Source organism: Triturus cristatus, chromosome 3_2 (genome assembly GCF_964204655.1).
Source record: "Triturus cristatus chromosome 3_2, aTriCri1.1, whole genome shotgun sequence".
In the NCBI taxonomy this organism is placed as follows: Eukaryota; Metazoa; Chordata; class Amphibia; order Caudata; family Salamandridae; genus Triturus; species Triturus cristatus.
In genome coordinates, this window is record NC_140584.1 from 642139181 (window position 1) to 642167009 (window position 27829).

At 45.6% G+C, this 27829-nt stretch overlaps 1 protein-coding gene across 3 annotated transcripts in view; it reads left to right on the forward strand.

Moving 5' to 3' along the window:
• Window positions 1–27829, forward strand: part of ERBB4 (erb-b2 receptor tyrosine kinase 4) — a 2224949-nt gene that overhangs the window by 1619985 nt on the left and 577135 nt on the right. For all 3 annotated transcript variants that reach the window (XM_085648582.1, XM_085648584.1, XM_085648585.1), the window contains exons 10-12: window positions 3076–3149; window positions 5587–5677; window positions 24659–24858. In XM_085648582.1, coding sequence (XP_085504708.1) covers window positions 3076–3149; window positions 5587–5677; window positions 24659–24858 — 365 coding nt within the window. The remainder of the gene's footprint in view (window positions 1–3075; window positions 3150–5586; window positions 5678–24658; window positions 24859–27829) is intronic.

The window sequence follows — 27829 nt, forward strand, 5'->3', positions numbered from 1 at the left end:
GTACATTGTGGTTAACGCATTCCACTGCAGAACGTTTCGCAAGAGTTATGGTTGATGTAGGGAAAGGATGAGGGAGGGTCTGGTCAGTGGCGGCTCGCAGAGGTAGTGCTGCAGGGCGGTGAGGCGGGCGGGAGAGGGGCAGGGTGGGATTCAGTGGAGTCAAACATACGACGGCCAGGAGTAAAGTAAGTAAATAAATAAATTAAAGTATTTACCTTGTGCTCGCTGCATCGCCGAGTTGGCGCTGTAGCGAGCGCAAGTTAAATAGTTTTAATTATTTATTTACTTACTTTCTTTACTCCTGGCCATCGTATGTTCGACTCCACTACACCCCCCACCCCGCAGCACTCCGTCTGCAAGCCGCCACTGGGTCTGGTGTGTGTGGTGTGTATGTGAGTTAGTTACCCTTTCTTCTGGTTGGATGAGGGGTGAATCGCAGCGTACCTTTGTTGACTTTATATTAGGTGAATGCCTTTCTCAGTCAAATATATGCATCATTTGCATATGGGTTATTAGTACGTGAGAGGACAGTTGGTGTCTGGTCGCCTGTAGGGGGCGGTGGATTTTTTCTTTGCTTCCATGGTCAAGGGGACTTGCTTGTACTTTTTTCTCTTACCCTCTGACTAGAAACTTCAGATTTGGAAGCTGTTTGACGCTTTTTCATTCTCAACCACTGGAGCGAGTCAGGTGCTGTTCTTTTCTAGTGTTCCAAATCGAGGAGAATCCTACTTTTCCTTCTGTCCAGCCTTTGACAGCTCAGTCCCAGAGGCTGACATAAGGAATATACATATTCCCTGATGAGATACATGATGGAGCGACTTGTCCTCCAGGCTAGTTGATTCCAGTCTGGTCATGTTCTTCCTTTAGTGGAGAAAAGTTAGATTTTTCTCTCTTCAACCTGTCTTGGCGTGAAGGTGCCGACTCCAGACTGGTCCATCCTTGGTCAGATACAAATTCCTTTCTCCTGGACTGGATTATTGAAACTGTGTGAATGTCATTTTTCCCTCGATTAGGCTAGCGAAGCGGGGCCTGCATTGACAGATGTTATTGATTATCCATACGAGGTGAGGTTGTTTAGCTGTTAACAAAACTCCCAGGGTATGGCAGCGCCCTTGTCTGAGTAGTCCTTACACACCATTACACACTGTTGGCTTTTCAAAATCCCACAGCAAGTTGGAGGCACTTTGTAAATTTGTTTGGGCATTTGGCAGATTTTGGCCTTCAGGACAAGGTGTCCAACATAGGTCCAGGACGGTTATGTCCTTGTCCATAGCTGTCAACCTAGACCAATTTTTGACAAGATGCTCCCATCCAACGTTTTTCTTTGTAATGTGGGGCTTGTGTTCCAGGTTTAATATTAGAATAAGTACTAAATCCCAGAATACAAAGAAAATGAACCTGGAAAACTTGATAGAGCTATATGCCAAATTTTCAGCCTAACCACTAACTATGTAAATGAGTTTCATTTAGATTCATTGTATGTACAATGTGCAATTTATCTATATTCTATGTAGACATACAGAAAACCTGGCAAGGATCCCTTCTCACAGGACACCCCTGCTCTAGGAGTACACCCTACATAAAGACATTATGAGCTCAGGGGTGCCTCTTCCTAGAGGGCAGCACTCTGCCCCCTCTCCTCATTGTGCAGGTTCACCCACACAGAACCTTGGCTGTAACAAAGAATCTTAGCCCCAGAAACCCTAAAAATCAAGGCTACACAGTCCTTTCTGTACAGAATATTTTTCACATTAGTGCTCACTCTGTGTGTCACACGGCACCCATCGATTCTATAGGATTGAGATATGCTTAGTTCCGGCTTTAGCACTGATGGTGCCTGGCGCGACAATCTGCGTTGGTGTCCCCAGTGACCTCCTTCTCCAAGGTTTCCTTCATTCTCACCCTCCAACAGTGCTCCTCATCCCTCCGTAGCCTCTCCTTGCATGTATCTCATTCTACCCATTCCAGTGTAGGCTGTCAAAGCACTTTACATCACACACATTTGATACAGAGACAATGAATCATACAAGTGTAAATCAATGTGTCGAAAATGTCACCTAAGACAATGAGGACTACAAGGTGTAGGAGCTCCATGTCATCCATGGGAGAGGATGTTGCATAACTACCAGTGATGCTGACTTTGGAACTGGGTAACCAGGTTCGAGTCTCGGCATCAGCTTAGCGTTCTGTGATTCTGGGCAAATCACTTAATCTCCTTGTGCTTAAAAAACAAAAAATGAATGTGTCCTTGTGTATTGTAGATGGTGCTCATGTAGAGTGCTCCAATAACTACAGGTTGTGCTATATAAAACTGCAACAAAAAAATCCATCCTCCTAGGCCTTATATTTTAAGGGTGTTTGGTAATTAGTACAAATTCAAGATTTAAAACCTAACAGAGTTGTTGGGGTTGGCTTTACTAATAACAAGTTATTTCTTAACAAATGAACCCTTTTTAGTAACATTAGGATAATGAAAGACTGGGAAGTAAACATAACATTTTAACCCATACCTTAAAGTTTCCATGCAGATGTTTGATGCCAGTTCATAGCTCAATGTGCTTTATTAGGATTTTAGCTTATGACCGGCAAGTAACAAAATGATCTCTCTGACAAAAGCAGTAGCTATTTTAATAAAATACAATTCTGAGATCTACATGGTACACTTGCTTTGCAGCAGGCATATCCACCGTCTGCAATACTTTATGATGTGTCCAAACTGCCATCTTTCTCCAGCAGGTATATAATCACAAGTGTTATCTTGACACTTTTAGTGTTGCCAGAAAACTGTTAGACGCACAAGGAACTCTGCATCAGTTTTTTATACCCAGCGCCAGCCCCCCTGAGCTCGACACCCTGTGTCGTGGCACCACTCGCACTGCCCTAAATTGGCCCTGGCTCAGCTCGATATCGAAGTATTCAAGGCTGTGCCACCTGATTGGGTGATGTCATGGTACACGTGAAGTGCAGCCATCCACACTGGTTTGACCAATATTATTCCTACGTTACTTGCCGTTTCCTTTAGCTCTCACAAGAGAACTATCAATTCACAGATTTTTTGTCTTGTTATCTTTTCAGGGATGTCTATCACAACATTGCGGCTCTAGACCCGGAGAAACTGAATGTCTTTCGAACAGTGCGTGAAATAACTGGTAAGAAAACCCCTTCCAGTGTAGCAGAGGGGAGGGGATACAGAACATACTGGTACTAGCTTAGTGTGTATTCAGTGTCTTCTCCAGCTTGAATTTCTAAAAGTTGCTGCCACACTTGTGACTCAGGGCAAAGCATATGCTGAGGTCAGTGGTGGGATGAGCCCCCTGAATTGAGATCTGGGTAATAGCAGGTCATTTTTCCTCCTAACACCTCATCGCCTGACTTATTGCCCATGTGACTATTCCTTTCACCTGTGACTTCTTGTTCCTGGTGTAAACCAGGCAATCAGACGTCACTGGAATCACGTGTCTGCTGATCTGCAGGTTTGAAGAGAGTTGCTTCATCCGTATTTAGCTCCCTCCATTTGTGCCCACTGAACACTATTTGAAATGCAGATCAACATCCCCAGTCTTCTCAATTACAGTCTGGCTTCTGCTGTGGCCATTGAAGAGACCATTCTCAGAGCCTGGGAGGATATCCTCGAAGGATCATATGAAGAAGATACATGAGTCCCAGCTGTACTTGAACAGAGCAGAGATCTTGACACAATAAATCACAGGATCCTATCCAGTGGCGTAACACAGGCCACCGTTGTGCCGGGGGTCCTCATGCTCCAGGGGCCCCCTCAGCACAGTACTCTGGCCAGAGAGCTTACGATTTAGTCCGGAGGAGGTCCCTCCACATATTTTGCAGGGTGGCCCCCTCAACTTTTGTCACGCCAGTGATCCTACCCAGTCTCTAAAGCAGCTGTTGGGACGGACTCCTTAGTCCTCTATTTCCCCAACTTAACTCAACTATGCAGCCATGACCATGCCCCACCATCCAAAAGGCACTCCTGCTAGGCTCAAATGACCCCAAAAGAAACAATGACATCTGACCTATAACACAGTAGAAAAATAATAATAATAAAATCAACGAAAATACTAGAGAGAAAATAATGCTGAAAATATTGCTGAATACAGTCCGAAACGAAAACCGCTTGTAGGTGCACATTGCTTAATACATTTAATAGAACAATATCAACAAAAAAATTAAATCCAGTTAGGAATAAACCAGTTATCAAAGATTCCTAAAATTAAAGAAGACCTAAACAATTATGCACCATAAGAGGAGGAGCATTTCGGCGTCAAGAAGCATAGCAGGAGAATCATTGGCTGAAAAGTGTCGCTTCCCAATACTCCAGAATGACCACTGACGCTCTAATGGTGCCTCCTTTAATGAGGAGTATTTCTGCATGATTCTTATAATGCTGATACTGTTTGATCACAACTCCGTTGATACTGATGAAACTTCTAAACGTCCACAGAAGAAAAAATGCAAGAGATAAAGCAACGGAATGGAATATTCAAATTCTAGGGTGGCTGCAACAAGGTGGACCACTAAGCTTAGTAGTTTTTTTCAGTGACAAAATATTAATGCTAATAATATTATTTTCCAGTAAGCAAAAGTTGTCACTGTAGAATTGAGAAGATAGGGAAGAATAAAACTTCCACTACTTCGCCGAGATGACGCCCACTCATTGTGTGACTCTACAGTGCCCTATCGCAGGGTTGCAGCTGAGTGTGTCCCCTCCTCTTGAAAGGCGTGCATGGCAAATAGCAGTGGTGCTGGACCTAGGGGTGCTGCAGCCTCTTCATAAAACTTGAAAGAGTTTAGATAAAGAATGAACAATAAAGGAGCCCCTCAAATGTTTTCTTTTGGCAGCAGTGGTTGTTTTCAAAGACAGACTGTCACATATCACCTAAGCCTTTCATGAGGTTATTAGCCAGTACCCCACTCTAAAAAGTGTTCCAGCACCACTTGCTAATAGCTCCATGAGCCTAAATAGTCCTGAATCCAAGCTACAATCGGTTACTAACAAATGTCAAAGAAACGCCCCCCTAAATACTGCAGGTCCGTAATCTGTCCGGTACTACAAGCCTATATTGTGAAAAAGCAATCGACCTGCAATAGTAATGGACGTGTCTATAACCACCTTTCTAATATTTCCCATCCCTCATCAAAATCAGTGGATCCACCAACACCCAAACACTTATTCAAATACGTTTTTTGTTCAAATTTTCCAGTGGCGGTAAGGGAACGGAGGCAATCCTTCATTTGTCTGGCCAGAACCACTTAGATCATTCTCCTTGAAGCACTCTGCAACCAATCCAACCATCTGATGTTCAGGAAGCGACTCAAAACTCACCAATTCCTTCGACATCCAAACTGAATCCAGATTTGTCCACTCATAAAATACTTGGGGGCCTCCATTGAAACAGTGTCTGTCCAAAGCAATGGTGATCCAAAAAGAGGGAGATGGCAAAATGTCCTCTAAATGTACATTCCGCTGCGTACCATATTGTTGTTTACTGCACTTGTGCCCGAGGTGAGAAAAGCGTATGTGCCCAAGATGAACAGCAAAGCCCCTGATATCTCTGTTTCTCTCCCATTTAGGTTTCTTGAACATACAGTCATGGCCGAAAAACATGACGGATTTCGGTGTGTTTTCCAACCTAGTCACGATAGGTGGGAGAGTTCTGTACAGGTAGGCACTGGTCTGATCAATTCACAAACTCAATGAGCAATACATATTTTTATATGATTAATTATCCTTCACTCCTGGTTTAGATGTGAAATAATCCTGAATATTGTGGTTAGATTTACTACGTGGGTTTATTGGAGATAGTTAGGTCTCACACCAGGGTTAGCAGAGTCTTAATTATACATTTCCAGGAGTAAGTCATGCCTGCTCATAAAAAATACGTCTTGTAATTCAAAAATCCTTTTCCATGAACATGCATGTCTTAGTCTTGAATACATGAGTAAGTCACATGCAAAACTGAAGAAAAGCTCCAGAAAATTATTTGAGAATCAAGCTTGTAGGTAAGACTTGATTAAGACACAACGAAAGAGTTTTGTGAATTGGCCTATATGGTGGCTGCTGTCTCATATTGAGCCTAGTGTACACGAGTGCCATATTGCGCGATTTTAGTTGTGTTTATATAATATTAAAATAGTTGTCGGACCATGAAAAATGGTCCCTATTGATTCAGCCAGTGGTTTATGTATTTTAAAATAAAGCTGCAGATTCCTCTTCGTGTTGTTTAATGAAAAATGGAAAAACCAAATTTGAACTTTTATATATCATCACCACAAGCTTATCTTTTTAGTGCATGAATAGTAACTAGGACATTGGAATAATGGAAGCTCCACTGAAGACAATGTGGTGATAGAAGAACAGTAATGGCTGGTATAAACCTTCTGCTTCAACATTCATACGCTTGCCTTTCTGTTTCTCCCGGTTGCATTTAAAACAATCGACTCTTAAATGGTGGAATCTTCTAATACCATTATAGCCCTTCTGACTCAGGTTATACCAGTCATTAAAGGCCCACAGGCGCCAGGAGGCATACGTAGGGAGGCATTAAGCGGGCCTGCGAATTTCAACAGCAACAACAGGTCGAGCCCACCAGGAGGCATAATTGGCAGCAGTAGTGTGGTAGCAGGCCCACCAGAGGGCACAATACTGTCAGCCCAAGCAAAAGCACTTCCCAGCTACAATAATGGCTGTTGCACACATCGCTGTCCAGATACTGGACGGGCCTGGTGAAGGTGAAGGCCTGGCCACCCTCAGTGTCTGCATCCAACACCAACACACAAGGTACAAATAAAAGGGCTGATGAGACTGACCTCACATATCAATATGGCAGACAGCGCAATCTCAGTCAGGGTGAAGCAGATCGCTCTCCTCACCATGGAAGATCAGGAGTTGAATCATCCTCTGGCCTGCGTGCAGAACTGCAATGAGAAGGTGTTGTTAACAAAGGGAGGTGGATATGCTTTCTGATAAACTACTGATAAGCGGAGCAGAGGCCCTCTATTGCCACATGCCTGTGCTGAACTGGGACCGTAGAGTGTCTTGCCCCGCTGGCATTACTAGGAGAGCAGGGGGTGGATCATCTGAAAACAATGGAATCTACTCAGGTGATTGAGACTTTTGTCATCACTGGTCTGCTGTTGGCACAAGCACCAAAATGGAAATTGTGGGTAGAAAAACTCAAAATGTATTTTGCTGCCAAAGCCGTTGAAACAAGCAGGAAACACGCTCTTTTGCTGCATCTCGCTGGGGAGAGAGTATGCAGGTTATCATTCAATGTACCCACAAGAGGGCCCATGGGAACATAAGACACCATTGTGACAGCCCTTAACAACCACTTTAAAGCCATTGCCAACCCAAACTATGAAGGATCCTTAATATGCTAAGCTCAGCAGTGCCTTGACAAATTAGTGTATGCCTTCTAAGCCAGACTGTGCACCCTGCAAGATGAAATGGAGGAAATCACGGCATAATTCACACAAGGATGTTCCTCAGTCAAGCTGAGAGTACAAATAGGTGCCAGGAAGGTCAATGCAGGACAGTTTAGCATTAGTGCTCTGTAAAGAACTGGTTAAGGCAAGAACATCACACATGGAGGTGGGTCGCCACAAGCTCTTCAAGAATGAACCTGTGAATCAAATTACCAAATCATCTGCAATGCCCAATGATGAGGCAAGCCAGGAAAAACATTGACTCTGCAGATGATGTGGAAGGCATGGGCATGAGGCTTGAGGTCTTTTTGCATGTCTGAGACTGCCCAGTTAGAGGCAAGAAGGACTAGGCATGTGGGAAACTGAACCACTTCATGAAAGTGTATAGATCATCCCGGCCCCAGAGAAAGTCATAGAAAAAGACAGTGCTTGATGTTGGGCAGCAACTGACACCCCAGCGGAGAAAGACATGCACAATGATGAGGGGGTAAGGGATCATGCAGGTAGTGCATGCTGTGGATCATTTCCAAACTTGAGTCCAGATAGGATGCCTGCCCATGACTGCCATCGCTGATACCGGGGCCTCCATCAATATCATGGCCCAATAGACTTATGAGACTATATCCAAACGACCAACCAATGTAAAGGTATATGCTTATGGGCATCTAGAACCCTTCCCACTGATTGATGTATTTGATGTGACCAACATCACCCACAGTGACCGAACCACCGTAGCCAAAATGTACATGACAAAAGGAGGGGACAGCATGCTGCTGAGTTGCCAAACAGTGGAAATCCTGGAGCTGATCCCTTTTGCGCTCAGTTTGCACATGACAGGGCAAAACCGTTTGTGAGGAGAGTTTAAGGAACTCTTCCAGGGAATAGGATGTCTTAAGAGCAAAAGGGTTAAGTTCTAGCCAGTCTGTTCAACCTATGGCATTGCACCATTGTCTAGTGTAATTTCACATGTGGCACAAGGTGAAAGAGGAACACCTCAAGCTAGAAGAGAAGAGATTGATATTATTGAACGAGTAGAGAGATTTACTCTTAGGGTGTCTGTTAGACCTGACATCCTTGGCGTGGGTTTTTCCCCTATCTTTTGCCTCTGCTACATGGATTTTTGATGCTGTGATGGATTTCGTTTTGCTGGTTTAGATGCTTTGGACACTCTGCCACTGCTAATCAGTGCCAGAGTGTAAGTGCTCCCTGTGTAAAATATCGTATTGATTGGATACACCTGATTGGCATATCTGTATCACGATGAAGTCCCTAGTAAAGTGCACTGTGTGTGCCAGGGCTGGTGATGACAGATGCTACTAGTGGGTCTGCAGCGCTGATTGCGCCACCCACCTGTGTAGCCCTAAAACAGTGTCTCAGGCCTGCCGCCGCAGGCCTGCCTGCAGTCCCCGGACTGCCATGTCCTCCTGGCCAGTGTCCACACTGGCCGGGCCTAACCCTTCCCTTTTCGTACACGTCAGTCATCCCTATGGAAGGCCCAAGGTACCCCCCTGGGCAGGGTGCAGTGTATGTAGAAGGTAGAGCATGTACTAGTGCAGGTAACATGTTCTGGTAGTGAACACCGGCCATTTTGTGTGTTCACTACTGCAAGGTTATCTTGTTCCGTAGGCTAAACATGGGGGAGGCGGGTGCCAATGGCTATCCGCCTATCTTCTCATAGGAACAAGATAAGACATGAGTGTTTGATATCCCTGAGCTCAGCATTTAATAACATATCTTTTAGGAGAGGTTGTTTTTAAATCCTGAGTTAGAGAATAGTACTTTTTAGAGAGTAGCTGTTCTCTTGTCTGACCCTTATGTGTGCCTGGGCGCGCTTGTGGATTGACTGTCTGGTTTGAGAGTGACAGGGGCTGGGGATCCCCCGGGAGGTTGAATGACGACATTTGCAAGGAGAGTGGAGGGAGGAGATAGCACCTGGGATTGAATAGGGCTGTGCCTGCCTGCCACTCTGCTGGCTCCACCTCCTGCTGGGCGGCTGACGACTCTGCCCCTCGCTCTGAAAAGAATGTAGAGGCCAGGAAAACAAAGTGCTCCAGCAACACCCAGAACTGGATCAGACCGGGCTCAGGACCCACTTGCACAAAGACTTCAAAGACTTTTAGGGGTATAAGTACAAGACCCCTGACAACAGATTTTTAGATTCGACCATCGAGAGGAACCTCTGCTGAAAGACGGACCGCCGAAGAACTAAAGGAAGATTGCCGTGCTGTGTGCTCTAAAGGCTGACCTGTTCTGCTGTACAACTGAAGCTGAGGAGAAGAAGGGGTCTTGCTGTGTGCTGACCCTATCCACTTGACCAAACAAGACTTTGCTGTGTGCTGTGTCTTCAACTGAATCTCCAAGGGCCTGAGAAGAGCTGGCCTCCTGTTTCGCAACCCAGGGATAGAAAGGTTGCCAAGAACTCACGACTCTGCTGTGTCCCACCTGCGCTGCTGTGTGCCGCAGGGACCGTGGACTGTTCTACCAAGCTTCTCAACATCTGCCTGTGAGGTGGGCTGGCTGCTCTCTGTCTTGCTGGAGAGTACCGCACCGAGCCGGGCCTGACACCGGTTGCCGCATCAAGAAGATCGACGTGCTCATCGGCACGTGCCTTGCCGCGACCCAGAGGCCTGAAGCAGATCGAGAGTCGTATTTCTCTGCTCTACGAAGCCGCGCTGTGAGTGGCTGACTCCGGTGACGTCGACATCGTCACTGGGGGCTCGCCGAGGGAGTTGTGGAATCCTTGCACCGAACAGCCCGGGGAGCGCTTGTACAACGAGTGCAGCGACACCGCCGGAGCAACGTAGCTGCCTAAACATCGAGAGCCTACAAACTGATTCATTTTCAGTGAGTATCGAATCACTCAAGAGACTAGAGACTATCGTCTGACGATCCCGACCAACCAAGAAAGCGAATATTGTGTAAACCTGTGGTGCTTGATTTCAACTGCGGAAACTAGATAAAGATATATTATTTTTGATATAACTCACCTGTGTGGTCTAAGTTTGTGGTGTGCGGAGGGGGGATCATTGTGGTGTCTACGTGCAAATACCTTGCACATTGCCTTGGGGATAAGCCTGTCTGCTCGAGCCAAGCTACCTAGAGGGTGAGCAGGGGTTATCTACCGTGTGTGTCCTTGTACCCTGACTAGAAGCAAGGGTCCCTATTTGGTCTAAGGTGAATACCTCTGCCAACTGGAGACCCCCAGATCTAACAGTGTCCATAATAGTGGTAATTTTCAAGCTCTAGCAACACTGAGACGTAAGACTCTGAATAGAATGCACCTACCAAACCTGGGATTAAATGTGGAAGGAACGTCACCCAGACAGTCGATGATCTGCTGAGTGAGATAACAGGGTTTTGCTGATTCTCAAAGATGGATCATAGGTCAGGGTATCATCAGAGTCCTGCTATATTACCACCTTTTCCACTCACCTAGGCCTTTGTCGGTGCTCAAGATTGAACTTTGAAATCGCCAGTGTGGCAAGTGTCTTCCAGCACACGATCCAGGAAGTAATGTTGAGGTTGGCTGGTGTCCTTAATGTGTGTGCCGACATAGTAATATGCTCCAAAGAACCTTGAAGAAAATCATACTTGTCTCTGGAAGGTATTCCAGAGGCTCAAAGAATGTGGTCCTATGCTCCACAAGGGAGAATGCGAGTTCCTGAGGAATAACATCTTCTTTGGTTACCACTTCTCGGCGGATAGGTTAGCACTAGACATGGTCATGGTGAGGGACATAAAAGTAGCACCAGGCGAAAAGTTTCATGGTCATGGTTAACTATTGTGGGCATTTCATCAAACATTTGACAGCTGTTATTGCCCCCACACAGAATTAATAAAGTCTTAAGCCATGTGGGTATGGAAGAAGGAGCTTGAACGCTTGTTTCAGAATACAAAGGACGCTTTGTTGGGGGAGACTGCGTTGGCGTATTCCAACCCAGCGAGGGAATCTGAACTGTCAGTAGATACCAGGCCGTAGGGGCTAGGAGCAGTATTCTTCCAATGGCATTACTGTGGACACTGGCCCCTCGTGGCAATGGTATTTCCCAATTGCAATTTATTGGGGTTACTGGCATTTTCAGTTATGCGTGTAATGCCACCATTTTATTGTCCACACTGACAGCAAGCCAATCATTAGTTTTTTTCAGGGATCAATGTACAAGCCCCCATCCAGGATCGAAAAGTGGATCCTTCAGCTGCAAGAGTACTAATTTTCCATCAAATACAATCCGAGGTCTCAAATCCCTGCAGACTTTGTCACACCATTCCTGATCAGCCACTGGAGAAAAGGAAGCAATTGCACGAGAAATAGAATGGTATGTGCGGCTCACAGTAGAAAGATCCTAGCTCCTACCCACCTCCCTATAGGAAATTACCAGAGCCACGGAGGCGGATGACTCTTTGCAGCTAGGTCTGGCTGCTTTCTGGGGAGGAAACTGGAGCAGTGTAAGGGTGCATGTCTCACTAAGAACCCCAGAAGCCAAAAAGACACTGTTGTTGTACAATTTTCAGCACAACTTAGTAGCCCCCAAAGATGGTTGACTCTTGAGAGGTCACTATCTGGTTACACTTCAGAGTTTGGGAATGTGAGAGGTTCAACTTGTACATGGGGCCCACCAAGGTATGGTTAAAACCAACAATCAGATTACAACTAAGGTATGGTACCCCCGTCTGGATGAACTAGTGCAGTAGGCGGTCAACACCTGTGAAATGTGTCAAATCACAGGGAATCCTGATCCGCCAAAATAAGTATACAATAAAGTGATTAATGGAAAATTTGAAATAATCTCAGCCACTGGTAATTACTCCCAGTCTATCATTATTTTGCATACCATGCCACCTCAGTTTGGATCCACCCATATACACATGCGTTATGACCCTGCTATAATGGTAACAGTCCAAGTCAGGTCCTCCATGAACCAGTACACAAGCAACCCAGGCCATTTTCTCCGTAGTAGGGCTCAAGATCCCGGCATGGCTTGGTTCCATTCAGACAGTGTGCATGGGACCCGCGTCTGGGCATACCCATCCCACTTAGGGCAACACACTAAAGTATACAAAAAGGTGATGGATGGAATGCTTGAATCAGCCGCTGGTTATTACTCGGCGCCACATCCCAGTCCATCATTATTTTGCACAGCATGCCACCTCAGTTTGGACTCAGCCACATGCAAATCAGTCTTGATCCTGCTCGAATGTGAATAGTATAGACCGATTTGCCAAGCCAGGTCCTCCCTGAACCAGAACCCAAGCAACCCAGGACCAGTTTTGCCCCAGCACCTATTATCACTGAGGAAATCTCGAGTTTACCGTGGGTCAGAGTCAGTGCGGATTTCTGAAGCTTACCTGATGGCCATTACATGCTGGTAGTGATAGGTGATCACTCGAAGTACCCTCAGGTGGAGATAATAACCACCACAATTGCCAGTAAGAGGATTCCTAAATTGAAAAAGATAATAGCCATACATGGTCAGGTCCAAGAGAACAGGACTGACAACACTACCCAGTTTCAAGGGCAGAGTTTAGCCGACTATTTCAAGTCTCTCTGCCTAAAGCATAGTAAAGTAACACCTCGCTGGACTCAAGCCAACAGAGAGGCTTTAAGGGTCATGTGAACCTTCTCTAAGGTGATCTGAATAGCCCAAGCGAGCAGTCAGAACTTAGAGTGGGCCATCCATTAATTCCGACGGGAATACCAACAGACCCCCTCATGTGACCACAGGCCAAGCTAAGAGCCTGGAGTGCATGGGGCGAGTGGTGGCAGACGACACCCTTCAATGTCTCATGGAGGCAGGAGCTTGTGAATGCAAATCACATGCACCAGAGAAGAGGCAACTGGAATGCAAAGGTCAGCCGGCGTTGCCAAGCTAGAGCAAATGGTCTGTGGATAGGAGACCTAGTGATGGCCAGAGCTCACCACCCAAGCAGAAAATTCAGACACCTTTTTACTGTCTCCATGGTGAGGAGTCAGGACGAAAGGCACCATGGTTACAGCTTGGCAAAGAGGGGAGGATGTTACTAGAAATATGTAATTTTTCAAAAATGTCCAGAGTGCTGAGAGTGATGATTCCCTGTTAATGGGGCCAAGTTAATGGGGCCTCCAGCCCACAGGGTCGACCCTAAGCGGGTTAGATCCCAGAGGACCTTCTGCACTGTCAAATGTGGAGGTAGATGGTATCCTTTCTAGTTCCAATTCTCATGCTGATGAGGTTGGGGCTGAGCAAGGATGTGATGAGACACTGGGTGCTAGTGGCGAACAGAAGGCTCACAATTGATGTAGTCTCCCAGCTGATCCCACTCCTTCTCAACAATATTGAGTTTGTGCAATAAGAGATATTGTTTCAGGAGAGATGTTCTGTTTTGTGTTTTTGAAGGTTCTATACCAGTACAGGTTTTAAGAATGATATGTTTTATTTGTGCAGGTGCAATACTGGGGTCTTCCATGTTCATATAAATGTGCCCTATGGCATTATGCTAATTGTCCGTACTAAGTGACGTCAGAATAAAAATGATGAACACTGCTGGAGTTCTGGGGCGGAAGTTGCTTCCTACCACACTTCCTGCCTGCGAGTAATTACTTTATGATCCCAACACGACAATGGAGAGCGTAGGAAAGTATCTCTCGGTAGTTTAGTTTCCAATATTGGGAGTGCATAGAAACAGGTAACCCTCGACGGCTAGCTTGTTTATAAAAACACTGGCCATTTAAATGGGCATTAATCAGTGCTCGCCCCCCCGCGCTGGGGCAGCGGCTGGCTCACTCACGCGCTGCTCAAAGACCCGTCAGCCCTCGCGAGGCTGCCCTTCAATCCCCGGGCCTGTCAGTCAGATGAGGGATGGCAATTAAGGTGCCACAGGTCCCCGATCTCGAGGCAGCGGGATGGGAAGGGAGAGCGGCCAGAGATCAGCAAATCCATGCCGGCTGACGGAGAGAGCAATTATCCGTCTCGGTGGGGCAAATGCCGAGAAACAGGGGGCTTCATTTAATGACCTCGGACCCTGAAGAAACTGAGAGCGTCGGGAACGAAACAGAGCGCAGAAGGCAGTAACTGTGGAGCCGGGGAAGAAAGCTGTAAACAGAGGGGATCTCTTTATTGTATACCGGCCGCGGCACCACGTGGCGTGTTTCTGGGATCGGAGATATCTTTAGAGGCCTGAGCCGTGAGAAACCAAGCTTGGTTATTGCAGACCACTCCAGGGCGAGAGACAACGGGCGTCCGAAACGGAAGACTGTATGTGTTTTTTAGGCAACACTGAAAGTATCGAATGGTTTTACAATCTTAAATTTTGACATTGTGTTACTCGCTCCTGGATAGTTCTCGCACAGGGAAGGGATTTGGATTACGTGCTTTGGTGAGCAGTCAATGTAAGTGTTTCTGCTCTGGCAACATCTATCACTGCTGTAGTTTTGGCTCCAGTGGCTGCTGGTGACATTTGAAAATGCACTCAGGGGCGGCTCTTCCATGTGGGCGGAGGGGCGTCGCCCTACTGCTTTCTTGCAGTGCAAGAAGCAGAAACATAATATACTATGAATTCCATTTTATGTTTCTGCTTCTTGCACTGCGAGAAAGGAGAAGGGTTTGGTCGGGACGGGCGGGTGGGCAGACCTGCTTAAGGGCAGGGGAGGAGTGACTTGCCCACTCTGAGGACGCTGACTATTTGGTCAGCCCAAGGGCCGACCAAAACAGTCATACGCAGTCTCCCTTTTCTTCACGTAGGCTGCATGCAGCCTCCATGGAGAAAATGGCCTCCCTATAGACGCCCATGGAATATAGCATGCTACAACACATGCTTTTACATCGCGTTCCGTAACAACGCAGTCATTACAATAACTGCGTTGTTAGAACGCAATACCTTTACAGCGCAAGTCATTAGATCGACTTGCACTAGATGGCACTCCAACATTAGGAATAGTATAATTTACTATTCCAACTCCACCCTGCGCAACAGAAGGTAAGGTGTTGGAATAGTAAATCTAGAGCAAGTCAATCTAATGACTTGCAATGTAATGGCATCGTGTTGTAACGACCGCGTTGTAAAGGTTGCTTCCTACGTCTGTGTGGTTGGCATCCCAGCCAATCACAACGCTGCCATTGCAGCGTTGTGATAGGCTTAGGGGAGGGTAGGGAGGCTGCCTGCGGCTGCTTCCTGTTTCCGAGAGATGACGCGGGACCAACGACTGGGGACCGGACCGGTGAAGGTAAGTTAACTTTTGTCCCCTCCCCACGCGACCCCCCTCGCCCCACCTGAAAGTCATACTGGCCACGACTGGTTGGGTAGGGCTTTTATGTAGCCAACGATGCGGCCAAGCTGAGTGCACAAACGTGTGATCCAGAGTGGGTCCTCCTCCCGTGAAAAACTTGAAAAAAGATTGGTAAATGTTGCAATTTAAAGCAAATTAAGTTAGTGATAAAGCAAGGTTTCTAAAGCAGTGTGAACATATAGTCTTGAAATATTAAACACATTAAAAACTGTCCCATATCTTACTGCATTAATATGTTCAACATATACTGAAATGTCTCAATTGTAAGACGTGACAACTTCAGCCTTTTAAAGTGTGTCCTTGCCCGGTGTCTCGTTCTGCACATGGCATCAACTTTGGAAGAAAATGCTCTGATCTGGCATCGGGAGCACCCACAGCTGCTGGCTGCAATCAGTCATGTAGAACTATGTGCAGACAGGTCTTTAATTGGGATGAAAAAAGTGGAGGCTCTCTAAACAGAGACATGTAAAATAAATTTCTATGATTTCCATAGTGTGCCACCGACTGGTATTTTGGTTTCTCTCTGAGATGTAATTGCACCCATATATGTAACACAACAACTGACATAGACCTAAAACCTGTCAGTACGATTGGCTTTGTCAATGGTTGTTAGGTGTTTAAGATAAATGAGTAATAACAATGATTTATTATAAATAATTAACATTGGAAATGTTTCAATTTTGAAATTGTGAGTCTGTGAATTAAAAGTAAGGAGGCCTGTGGAAGGAGTTTTGGCCTTCAGTTATGCAGGCTTTATGTTAGATTTGTATGCCGTTTTCCTCTACATATCTTGTCCATCTGTACATCTTCAACTGCCTCAGGTTCCTTATCATTTTCTGTCAATGGCAATGCTATTCTGCTTAGAAAATCCGCAGTAAAATAATTTGCCCAGGCACATACTGAACTTCATACCAAAAATCCTGTAACATTATTGAAAATCTAGCAATCCTAGTTGTCGCTCTAAACAAACCTTCAGTAGTCAATAACTTTGTTAGGGGTTTTTGGCCCGACCATAACATAAATTTCCTCTCCCACAGAATATTCTTGAAGTGTTCAAGGGTCCAAACACACGCCAAGGTTTCCCGCTTGATTACAGAAGTATTTTTCTCTGTCGGAGTTAATGACCTGGACGCAAATGCGATAACCACCTCAGTTTTGTGCTTGTCGAACTGGAAAAGAACACCCACCCACACCTTTTTCGCTAGCATTGGTGATGACAATTGTACAGGCGCTAGGGTCAAATTCTTGCAGGTTAGGTGCTTTACAAATGGAATCCTTAATAAGCTCAAAAGCTTGTTGACATTTGTCAGACCAAAAAAAAACGAGCCTTATTTTTTAATAATGCCCCCATCATATGCGTGTTTAGCAATGCGCATTCCGCGTGCAGCACACTGGGACAGACTTTCGAGCGACACGCATTCTATGCACTGCCCTCTGGGGTAACTGGATTCTAGGCTATGCACACACTGCGCATAGGATTCTGGGATGCACTGTCATCACCGGTCCCTGTAGGTGACAATACATCCCACCATATTTGTTTCCATTGCTACAGATGTACGCTTCTCTGTTTGTCACTTACCATTAGTGAGGTAAGTGACAAACGGAGAAGTGCACGTTTGTAGATATCCCAATGCCTGCAATAGCAACGCGGCGGGGACTTGAAAATAAGCCGTCATCAATGGCAGAGCATCCAAAATAAATGTACCAACTGTGCAAGGGCTGAAGAAGTCCAATAACAAACATTTTGCCTCACTTGAGCCTCGCCGCCATAAGCCAGAGTCGATTTTGTTTGATTTGCGCAGAGATGGAGGAATTCATGAAATTCTTCGTATTGGGTGCCAGCATCAGGTGTGCTGCCAAATAAATCACAAGCAGTCCTCGCTGTCAGAAGCCAAAGTCGATTTTGTTTGAATTCCAGACAGATGAAGGAATTCATGAAATTCTTCGTACTCGGTGCCAGCATCAGGTGTACTACCAAATAAATTACGAGCAGTCAGGAAATACCCTGGATCTAGGGTTTAAGTACAATCTCGTAGCTAAAATTGTGCCTTTGGTAAATTCAAATACAGTATTCTAAATCCTATATGCAGAATACGTCTTTATTGCAAAATCTCAGCATCCCTACCTTAAATTTAAGGTCCAGTAACAAGAAGAATGCTGTACAATCCATCCACCCCCTATATACACAGAACATGGAATGCAAAACAATGACCTCACACTTACGAATACCACCAATACTGTGAACCTCTATTTTCACAGACCAGCTTGGACTCTAAAGGTGCTGAACATGGAGCATGGTTTTGCTAATTTCTGCAAACTAAGCCCAATGCCCTACTGAAGTTGTTCTGGCCTTCATTGCAACTGCTGTACATCTTGCCAATGTGGAAGCCGGCAGGTATCTGGAAACAGGCAGACAGACCACCAAGAATCCTATCATACCCCTCACTAGAGCCTAAAAGAAGGCTCACCAAGAATCACTGACAAGTGCTGGTAGGTGAGCCTGCCTTTGGAGCACACACTCTCCATTTTCCAGGGGTTGCTTGTTGCTCTTTATTCTCCTTTTTAAAACCTTCTCCGCCCTTATGGAGACCATGCTACAGATGTTTGGCACTGTTCTGGCTCCCTCTGGCATACATTTAGTCCCCAGGAATGCTCAGGGTCCCTCCATTGGTTTACGCCCAGCGGATCTGTCCTCTGCTCTGTTTGACACCTTTGGGCCCCTTACAGACCCTCTACATGCTCTAGTATTAACTTCCACAACCACAGTCAGTCTGTCCCTCATTGCTGTTGCCGGAAGAAGATACAGTTCTGATATTTAACCCCAAACCACCTTCAGCACAGTCACGGCCAATGTCACACTATGAAATTAGTAAAGCGCAATCAGTCACCATGCAGCCTGATTCGAATCCTATGCCCCTACTAGAGTGGACACATCACCAGAGACCCCATAATATTTTTGGCTCTAATTCTTACCAAAGCCCGCCACCACCCACAGATTATGATAGTGGGAATGGGGATGATTTACCTCCTCATTACGATGGAAATGTTTACATGGTCTTACAGGAGGCCAGTGGGCTTGATACTTTTCTAGATACAGGGTTGAACTCTCCATTTGGGCCCCCAATGGAAGAGAGTGTGTCATTTGCATTGGTAATTCAACAAGCAGCTGAGGTCTTGGGTCTACAACTGTCCTCTATTGAGGTTAATACAAATGTCCTTACAGAAATGTTACAACCTAGGCAAGCCACATTTAAGTACTTGCTCCCTTTCATTGATGCTTTCACTGACAGTTTAGTGGACACATCATCAAAGCCCTGTTCTGGCCCACCAGTGAATAGGCAGATGGCCAGACACCACAGACCGGTGCCTGACGACCCTGATCTTCTTACTAAACATCCTGCTCCAGAGAGTCTGGTTGCTCAGGCTTCAACCAGCAAGGTGAACCTCAGTTCGTTCCCCACGATTCCCTCGGGCAGGGAGTCCAAGAAGATTGAGGCATTAAGAAATCAGATGTTCTCTTTGGCTAGTTTTACATTGAGATCTGGTACTGAAGTCTGTTTATTCAGCCAATATCCACATGCGTTGTGGGACATGGCCAGTGAGATTTTGCCAGCAGTCACAGAAAAACTTTAGGCCTCACTGGTCCAAACTATTCTCGATGATCAAGATGTGGCAAAATATGTGTTTTGTTCTGGCCTTGATACTACTGATTGTCTGAGAATAGTAGTTGGCACCAGTATGGTGCGATGTAGCTCTCTTGAGAGGTACATGCCTCTTTCATGGATGTGCTTCACACCTTTTTGGCGGAAAAAGCTGATTCTGCCTTCAGAATTTCAAAAAAAGTAGGGACATGATTCTGTTTCTGGGTCTTTTGACCTCTGCCAAACAGCTTCCTCACCAGTTGAAGAAATTTCGAGGACTCCTTTAGAGCGCTGGTTTATAGGCAATGTCATTCTCCCCAGCCACTGCTCAATTGCCCCAGTTCTTTCGAGGCTGGTGACATGGATCTTCAGTCCTCCAGTGCCCTTCTTCTGCAGCACCAGTCAACAAGTAGCTTTAGTTTGCAGTGGCACACAACTACCGTGTGGGAAGCAGGATCCAACATTTTCTCCACGGGTGGTGATCCATCACATCTGACAGAATGGGTCCTTCAAATCGTCAGCATGGCTGTACACTGTTCTTTCTTTCTGCCCAGCCAACCAGTCCCCTCACATTAGCTTGACTCTCAGGTAAACACCTATCCATTCCTTTTCAAGAGGTGTGAGTTCTTCTTTCCAAAGGAGCCATTAGGAGGGTTCCAGACTCGGAAATATGAGAGGGTTTCTACTCTTGCTTTTTCATCGTGCTGGAAAGGATGGGGATCTTTATCCCATTTCAGCCCCTAAGACCCCTGAATGCCTTCCTTGAAGACCCAATTCAAAAGGTTCATGCTAGCCTAGATCCTAACTGCCATGGACGCAAATGATTGGGTGGTGTGCTTGTCCTTGCAGTATGCGTATTTTCATATACCCGTCCTGCAGTTCCATGGATGTTACCTGTAGCTTAAGTTAGCCCAGGAGCATTTTTCATTAGCCATGCTCCCCTTCAGACTTCCAAGTGACCCTGGTTGATCACAAAAGGGATGGCTGTGGTATCACCGAACTTCAGAAATACTAGATTTTCTCTACCTCGACCACTGACTGTTCAGGACAAGCTCGTCACAGTCAATCGTAGGCCACTTCCAGACAATAGCAAACGTCCTAGCATTGTTGCGGTTCACGTTCAACAAGCCAAAGTCACACCTGACTCCTTTGCCGAGGCTTCCATTTATTGGAGCTGACCCCATGAGATATTGCAGTTCAGGGCCATCCCTCCATTGCAATGAGTCCAGGACATTCAGCCTATGATTCCAATATTTTAGCCTTGGTGAGAGCAGCTATGTGGCTTTTTGTCCTTTTAGCCGCCTGCATAATCCTTGTTGACTACACATGGTGGCTTATGCAGGCTCTGCAATGGAATCTGAAGTTCCAGTGGGCCCACCACCAAGCAGACCTATCAGATGGCATTTAGATTTCTGAGGAGACGCCAAACAGTCTCCAGTTGTGGCTGTTGAATTGCGGTTGGACCAGCCGCAGGTCTCTCTTTCCGTCTGTCTCTCTCTCCCATGGCGGTGACTGATTCATCACTGCTTGGTTGGGGAATGTGTCGATCAGAGGACTCTGCTTACCTGTTGATATCCAGCTTCACAACAGTCTGTTGGATTTTGGCAGTCATTTGTCTGACGTTAAAGTCCTTCCTCCCATCCATCAAGGGTGTACGTTTTCAGGATAACATCTCCACCATATGGCACTGCAAAAAGCAGGGCGGAGTGGGGTCTGGATTTTGAGCCAGGAGGCGCTCTCTGCCTCTGGAGTTGGCTAGAGTATCAGGTCACATCCATGATTGTGAACCAGCTGGCACTCTTCTTAAATGGCAGGGCAGCTTATGTGTCTGAGGGGATCATGAATGACATTAACATAATTAGTTGCTGAAAGCCATTTTCAGACAGTGGGGAGAACCCTGGCTAGATCGCATTTTGCTATTGTCAAGAATGCCCTTAGTCGAAAGTATTATATGTTGGACTTTCTGCAAAAATACTAGCTAGGAGATGCATTCTGAATGAACTAGAGCACCGCTCTAGTATGTCTTATCATCTGTGCCTCTCCTGCTCCAAGTTATGAAAAAGTTCGGGATCACTGGGCCCAAGTCATCCTTGTGGCTCTGGATTGGGCCAGGTGAGTGTAGCACCAAGGAATTCTTGGCAAGAGTATCTGCCCTCCAAACAGACTACCACTTCAGGAAGATCTTCTGTTGAAGCAGCAGGGCAGGGCTCTTTACTCGAACCTGGCAATCTACACCTCCATGTGTAGATATTGAGCAGTAGCAGTTAACCAGGGCCGGCTCCTCTGCTAAGGCAGAGGAGCGTCGCCCTCCTGCCTTTCAGCAGGGCAAAAAAGAAAATGATAATGCAATGTTATTATCATTTTATTTTTCTGTGCTGGGGCAGTTTTGTGGGGCAGGGCTAGGCTGATCAGGGGGGAGGAGTGATGACACCCTTCTAGGTGCGCATAAATGTTTGGCCAGCCAAACATTCATGAACGCTTTGCATGTTCTCCACCCAGGTTGCAATAGAGCCTGGGTGGAGAACAGGCCCAGGCATCCATTCTCTATCTGAGCGCCGAACCACGGCACTCAAACCAATCACAATGCTGCATTGCACATTGTCATTGGCTTACGGGAGCCTATCTTGCTTCCTGTTGGAACTGAACCGCCCCACTACTGATTCATGGAAGCAGGCACAACTGGCGTTTACTGCATTTTATCAGCCACCCAGAGTGGTGGATGCCACCAGGTGCCCTTTCATGAAATGCATTTACGCTGGGTGCTAGGGCAAATTTGTGGCCTGTTATGGAGTCAGAAAGACAGGCCCTTTAAAAGGCAAACTGTTGGTTGTTTTATTGTTAATTTTGTCTTTGTCCCAGCAAGGCCTTGCAATGGGCCCTAATAAAGGTTATTTGTTGGCTCTTTCAGCCTTTTTGCATTTGCTGCACCAACCCTCCTTGTTTAAGTCACCTGTTATGAAGCAATTTATTAAAAATTTGACACACAGGTTCTCTCCCGGACCATTTCTAATGCCACAGTGGACCTTCTCTTTGTCTTGCCATTTTTTTATGTGTACGCCCTTATAACTGATGAACAGCTGCTCAATGCATCTTCTGACTCTGTCCTTGTAAACAGCCAACATCACCTTTTTTCCTGACCGACTGATGCTGAGGATGGGGCTGACCTTTTTGCTGAAAGTTATGACTCCCTTCTATGTTGGGCAAGCCATCAACCTGCCCGCATTTTTTGACCCTCCTCATGCCTCTAAAAAGAAGAGGCTTCATCAGCTGCACCATAAAAGGAATCTAAGCTTTTACGTTGATGATACCAAGGCCCACTGTGTGGATAATCCACTGTTTTGGGGGTTTTCACATCAAAAAAAGGAAGGCTGTGCACAAAAGAACCCTGATGAAATGGATACTCCTGTGGATGAGATATGGTATACACCAAGAATCAGCCATCAGAAGATTTGAGAGCCCATTCGATCAGGGATCAGTGTCTGTCCACATCTGCCAGGCTGTGTCCATGAAGCACTATTGCCTTGACAGCCAGGTCTGATGAGAAGAACATTTTGCCCATTTGATCCTGCAAGACCTTTTGGTTTAAGTCCACACCACAAACCCTCTATCTGGGAAAGTATTGTTTTGGTATCTATTATAATGTGAGGAATCTGTGGTTAAAAGGAAGTATCCATCAGAGGAAAAAGTTGCTTACCTTCAGTATCATTCTTTCTTTTGAATACTCTATCTAACTGCAGATTCCTCACTACCCTCCCACCTCTGTTCTGTGGAAGGGCCTCTTTTATAATATCTAAAAGGTCTCAAGTTCGAAATCTGTACACTGGAACTGCTAATTATTGCTGTTCCGAGTCTGAGGGTGTGGAAAGGGGCAAGCAAGAAAGTGACATCAGCTCACAGGAGTAGTGCTTGTATGCGACTCATTTCCTGGGCGCTGTGGAATCAAAGCTAAGCCACACACCTTCCCCAAGTAGTGCATGGAGCATTGCTGGTGAAGAACATTTTCCAGATCTAAGAGTCAGATGTACAACCATTTTTTGTGGTCGTAAACAGGAAATTTACCCATTTGCAACAGCAAAATCGGTCTGCCTATGTACAAACCCCAATTTACGAGTTGGTAACCTATTATCGACTCGCAAAATACAGGCCCCAGGAGACCCCTTCCCCTTTGTGACTGGCAGTGAAAATATTTTTTACGAGCAGGCAGTGGTCCTGAGGTCCACTGCCTACTCTTAAGAAATGAAACAGAAACATTTCATTTTTCTTTTTTATGCATTCTGTTTCTTTTAAGAAAACAGGCTGATTTTTTTTTCTAAACTGCTTCATTTAAAAAGTAGTCACAGACATGGTGGTCTGCTGACTCCAGCTGGCCATCATCCCTGAGAGTGCTAGCCATTCACAATGGGGTGGCAAATTGCTCCTGCCTCATGAATATTAAGGAGGCAGGCAATTTGCAACCCTATTAGGATTCGCAAACAGTGTCTGAGACAGTGTTTTAAATTCCATTTTGCGAGTCGCAAATTGCAAGTCACAAAATGATGCAATTTGCGAGTAGCAAATTGGAAGGGTTGTACATCTGTCCGCTAGTCTGGCACCTAGAGAGTATTCTAAGGTGAAGAATCTGTGGTTCGATAAAATATCCACAAAAAAGAGCATTACCTAAGGTAAGTATCTTGTTTGTATCTACTATAGATAATTCCTTTACCAAATATTCCTCAAGCCATTACTTTTGAAGGTCATGTTGTGCTTCTTGATAGGTTTTGGCATGCAGATGCCATCATCTTCATCAGTGAGCAGGGGTGCTTTAAACTAATAGGTCATTTGTTGAAGCCTTAGAGTGTTTTAACTATTTAACTTCTCCAGCTTTTGAGCGCACAGGGTGCCTACAGAAATTGGGAGCTTCTGTAATAGACAATTGATCTGCAGGGCCAGCAGTATCCTAGTGAAATCATCTACATGTCCTTCTTACCATAAATATAGCCATCAGCCTAACTAAAAAACCATATTGATATCCATTATCCACCCCTGACCTTAACCCCCAACCAAAATCTAGTCTTACAACACTTACTTAATCGTATCCCTTACCATAATATTAAACCAACCTAAAATTTAACCACTATATATCATGCCTATCTTGTGAATCTTCTTTTCAGAAGCACAATACTGTTGTGACATCTACTATTTCTCCAGAAGGGTATCTCAACGCTTGAGTCATTGCAGATTTTTATTTATTTTGTTGCTCTAGTTATACTCATGGTTTGGATTACCATTTCTTTGAAACAGTCCTACAGCTCAATATCTTTCTTCTATTCTTCAGCCATGTATCCCTGCTTGTCCTTAAGCAAAAGAGCGTCATCTCTCTGCAGTTCCAGTCATTAAAGGAAATCAGTGCTGGCAACGTTTACATCACCGACAACCACAATCTCTGCTACTACCACACTATCAACTGGACTGCACTCTACCGCACTGCCAACCAGAGGGCGGTGATTCACAACAACAAGAGGCCAGAGAACTGCAGTAAGTGTGTGGAGTCACTCTTTTCATTGGGTCTTGTAGGTGGGACTTAACATGAGGGGTGTGGTGAAAGAGGGGTGGGACTTAACATGAGTGGTGTGGTGAATGAGGGGTGGGACTTAACATGAGCGGTGTGGTGAATGTTTTAATCCTCAGTGTGCTGTTCCATGCTAAATATTCTGTTAGGGTTATTGTGTGAATAATAGTCCAGTTAGGGGTCACTTATAGGGATAAGGAGGAACGTTGGGATTTGGGATATTCTTAGTGTTAAACTGTTAGTGTTCGGAGAAAGTGTCATGGTTGGGGTTAGGGTCCAATGGCGGCTGGCATGACTGGCGGGTGGTAAGGCGCAAGTTAGCGCAATGAAAAACAAAGATATATTTAAAATATTACAACACTTACCTTGCCGCCGGTCCTGCCGCCGCATCTTTCCTCCTTGCTCCTGCTCTCGTCGTGGGTCAGGAAAACAGGCTCCTCTGACCAATTACAATGCTGACCAATGCAGTATTGTGATTGGTAGGCACCCAGGCTCCCCTAAACAATCACAACGCTGCAATGCAGCATTGTGATTGGTTTTGAGTGTACTGGTGGGACACTCAACCAGGGACTGGGAGCCTGGGCTTGTTCTCCGTGCAGGCTGTAATGCAGCCTGCATAAAGAACGGGCAAAGTGCGCATGACTGGTTTGGGCGGCCCGAGAGGGCCGACCAAACAGTCACTGCGCACTTAGGAGTGGGCAAACCACCGTTGCCCTCAAATTTGAGTGCTGTGTTCAAGCTTCACACGTTTGTCAGCTTTGAACTGGATGGGAGAGAATTTCCGAGTAAAAACAGGTTTTAATTAGACATTTTTCATGATCTTTTTGTAGAAGAGAACCTGCTACAGGTCTGTTTTGCAAAAATGTTCGCCTATTTTTTAAAATTGAGCTATTTTGAGTGGCTCACAAGAATGCATTTTTAAAAAAAACTAGCAGAACTACATAACTTTCCACAGCTTTCCACACAATGCAAACTTAATGGCATAGCTCTGTCTATCAACAGTGACAGGCAGAAGTTTGAAATATTCAGATTCCGTTACTGACAGTTTCAGCCTAGCAGGATTCTATCAAGGTCCACAGAGCAAGCTCGTTACTCAAAGGACGGTTAGGTTAGGTGTGATTTTTGCTGGAGAACATAGTGCACCAAAGGGTTTCATGGCACTACTTCACTGACTGAGTGACAAATCATACGAAGGGAAGTGAAAGTGGATATTTTTAAAAACCTCATTTTTAAGTTTTTAAAAACCCTGAAATCGAGAACTAAGCAGAGCCGATGGGGTATGGCACTGCAGAGAGAAAGGTCCAGAATGGAAAAAAAGAGCGGCCACCCTTGTATTGCTTGTGTTTAGCAAGACTAAAGGCCTTGTTATGGCTTTGGCTGTCCTACCGTGGGCTGCCACCCCAGTGCCCCACAGGACACGCCAAATTAGTTCCAACACCGCCTGCTGGATTATGATTGTAATTCGTGGTGGGCAGTGGTACGGCAGCGCTGCAACGGCAGCAGTCTGGAAGGCTGTTTGGAGAGCCTTAAATGCAGACAGCTGCAGTGACAGCGATGTCAGCAAGTCCCGGCACTATGCACGAACTGGGATGCATGAATACTGGGGGGCAAAACATGTGCCCCCCTGATTGCATCTGCAGTAATTGGAGTGGCAGGGAGCCCTGTTAGGGCCCGTTTGTTACCTCTCCATCACCCTTTTCATGGCGGTCGCAGCGCCATGAAAAGAATGGCCAGGAGGCAAATCAAAATATGCTGTACAGTGCCGGCAGCGCTAGCATATTCTTCACAGAGAAAGACCACCGGCCCAGCAGAATCCTTGAACCCGGAGATCTGGTGGCAGTCCATCCGCACCAGTTGTAGTACTGCACATGGTCCTGCAGTGCGGTGGTGGTCGGACCGCCACCACAACTACGGCAGTCCCATGGACCCCTATAGTTATAATAAGGCCCTAAGTCACAGAATGTTGAGCTGACCACCAAACAGAACCACTAGCCTAAGGGCCTCTATATGTTTCCAGAACTTCAAGATGGTAGTTCAAACCCTAATTATTTAGATGGTTGTGGGCCCCTGAGTGTCCGTGCACTGTATAGCAGTTTTCTTTGTTGAACTTTACACAGCATAATGGTGTTCACCTCGGTGCAGTTTGGAAGGGTTACCCTTAACCTACAGCTGTAGTGGTATTGTTATTTTTAGGTGTCCTTCTCAGGCTAGTGGTAGTAAATTGAAGTCAATGCTAAGTGATTTATTTCCTGACTTTTATTCAGGTAGTGCGGTCCGCTGGCATTTCTTCCTATTAGTCTTCATCATGTGATCGAGGTAGTTTACCTCTGACCATCCCTCGAACTTCATCACTCTTAAACATATTGCGAACAACATCACACAACAAGCCTCACGAGTGAATGGCTGCCTTCTGTCCCTTATGAAGTGTGCATTGACTTTCAATGATAGCAACACTTAGGGATTTTATTTAAATCATTGAAAGTAAAAGTTTTTTCAAGGGCCAAATTCACATGCCCGAAACGGACCGCATGGTTTTTGAGTCATAAGGGAATAATGTATATTTCCTTTCCTATGTCACTGTGGATGTCCGCAACCCAAGCCAATTGTCTCAAGGATGTTTTTGATGCGATAGTTTGAAACTTGCTGAATAGACTACAGCATATACTCCTTAAATGAGTGTGTTTAAAAATATAAATATCGGCCACCCACATGTCACAAGATCTGAAGTGTCCAGTGGTTTGTTGGTCTTCAGAATATGTGAGCAACAAAACTCGATTTTGTTCACGCACCGACAATTGACAGTGAAGTAATTCTACAGACTTTTCGCTATGTTAATCATGTGTATGACAGGCTTTGAATAATAGCAGAGTAGTCCGACTTCCATTTATCCTATCATCTTCAACCCTGTTTAAATGTTTCCGACCAACCCAAAATGTC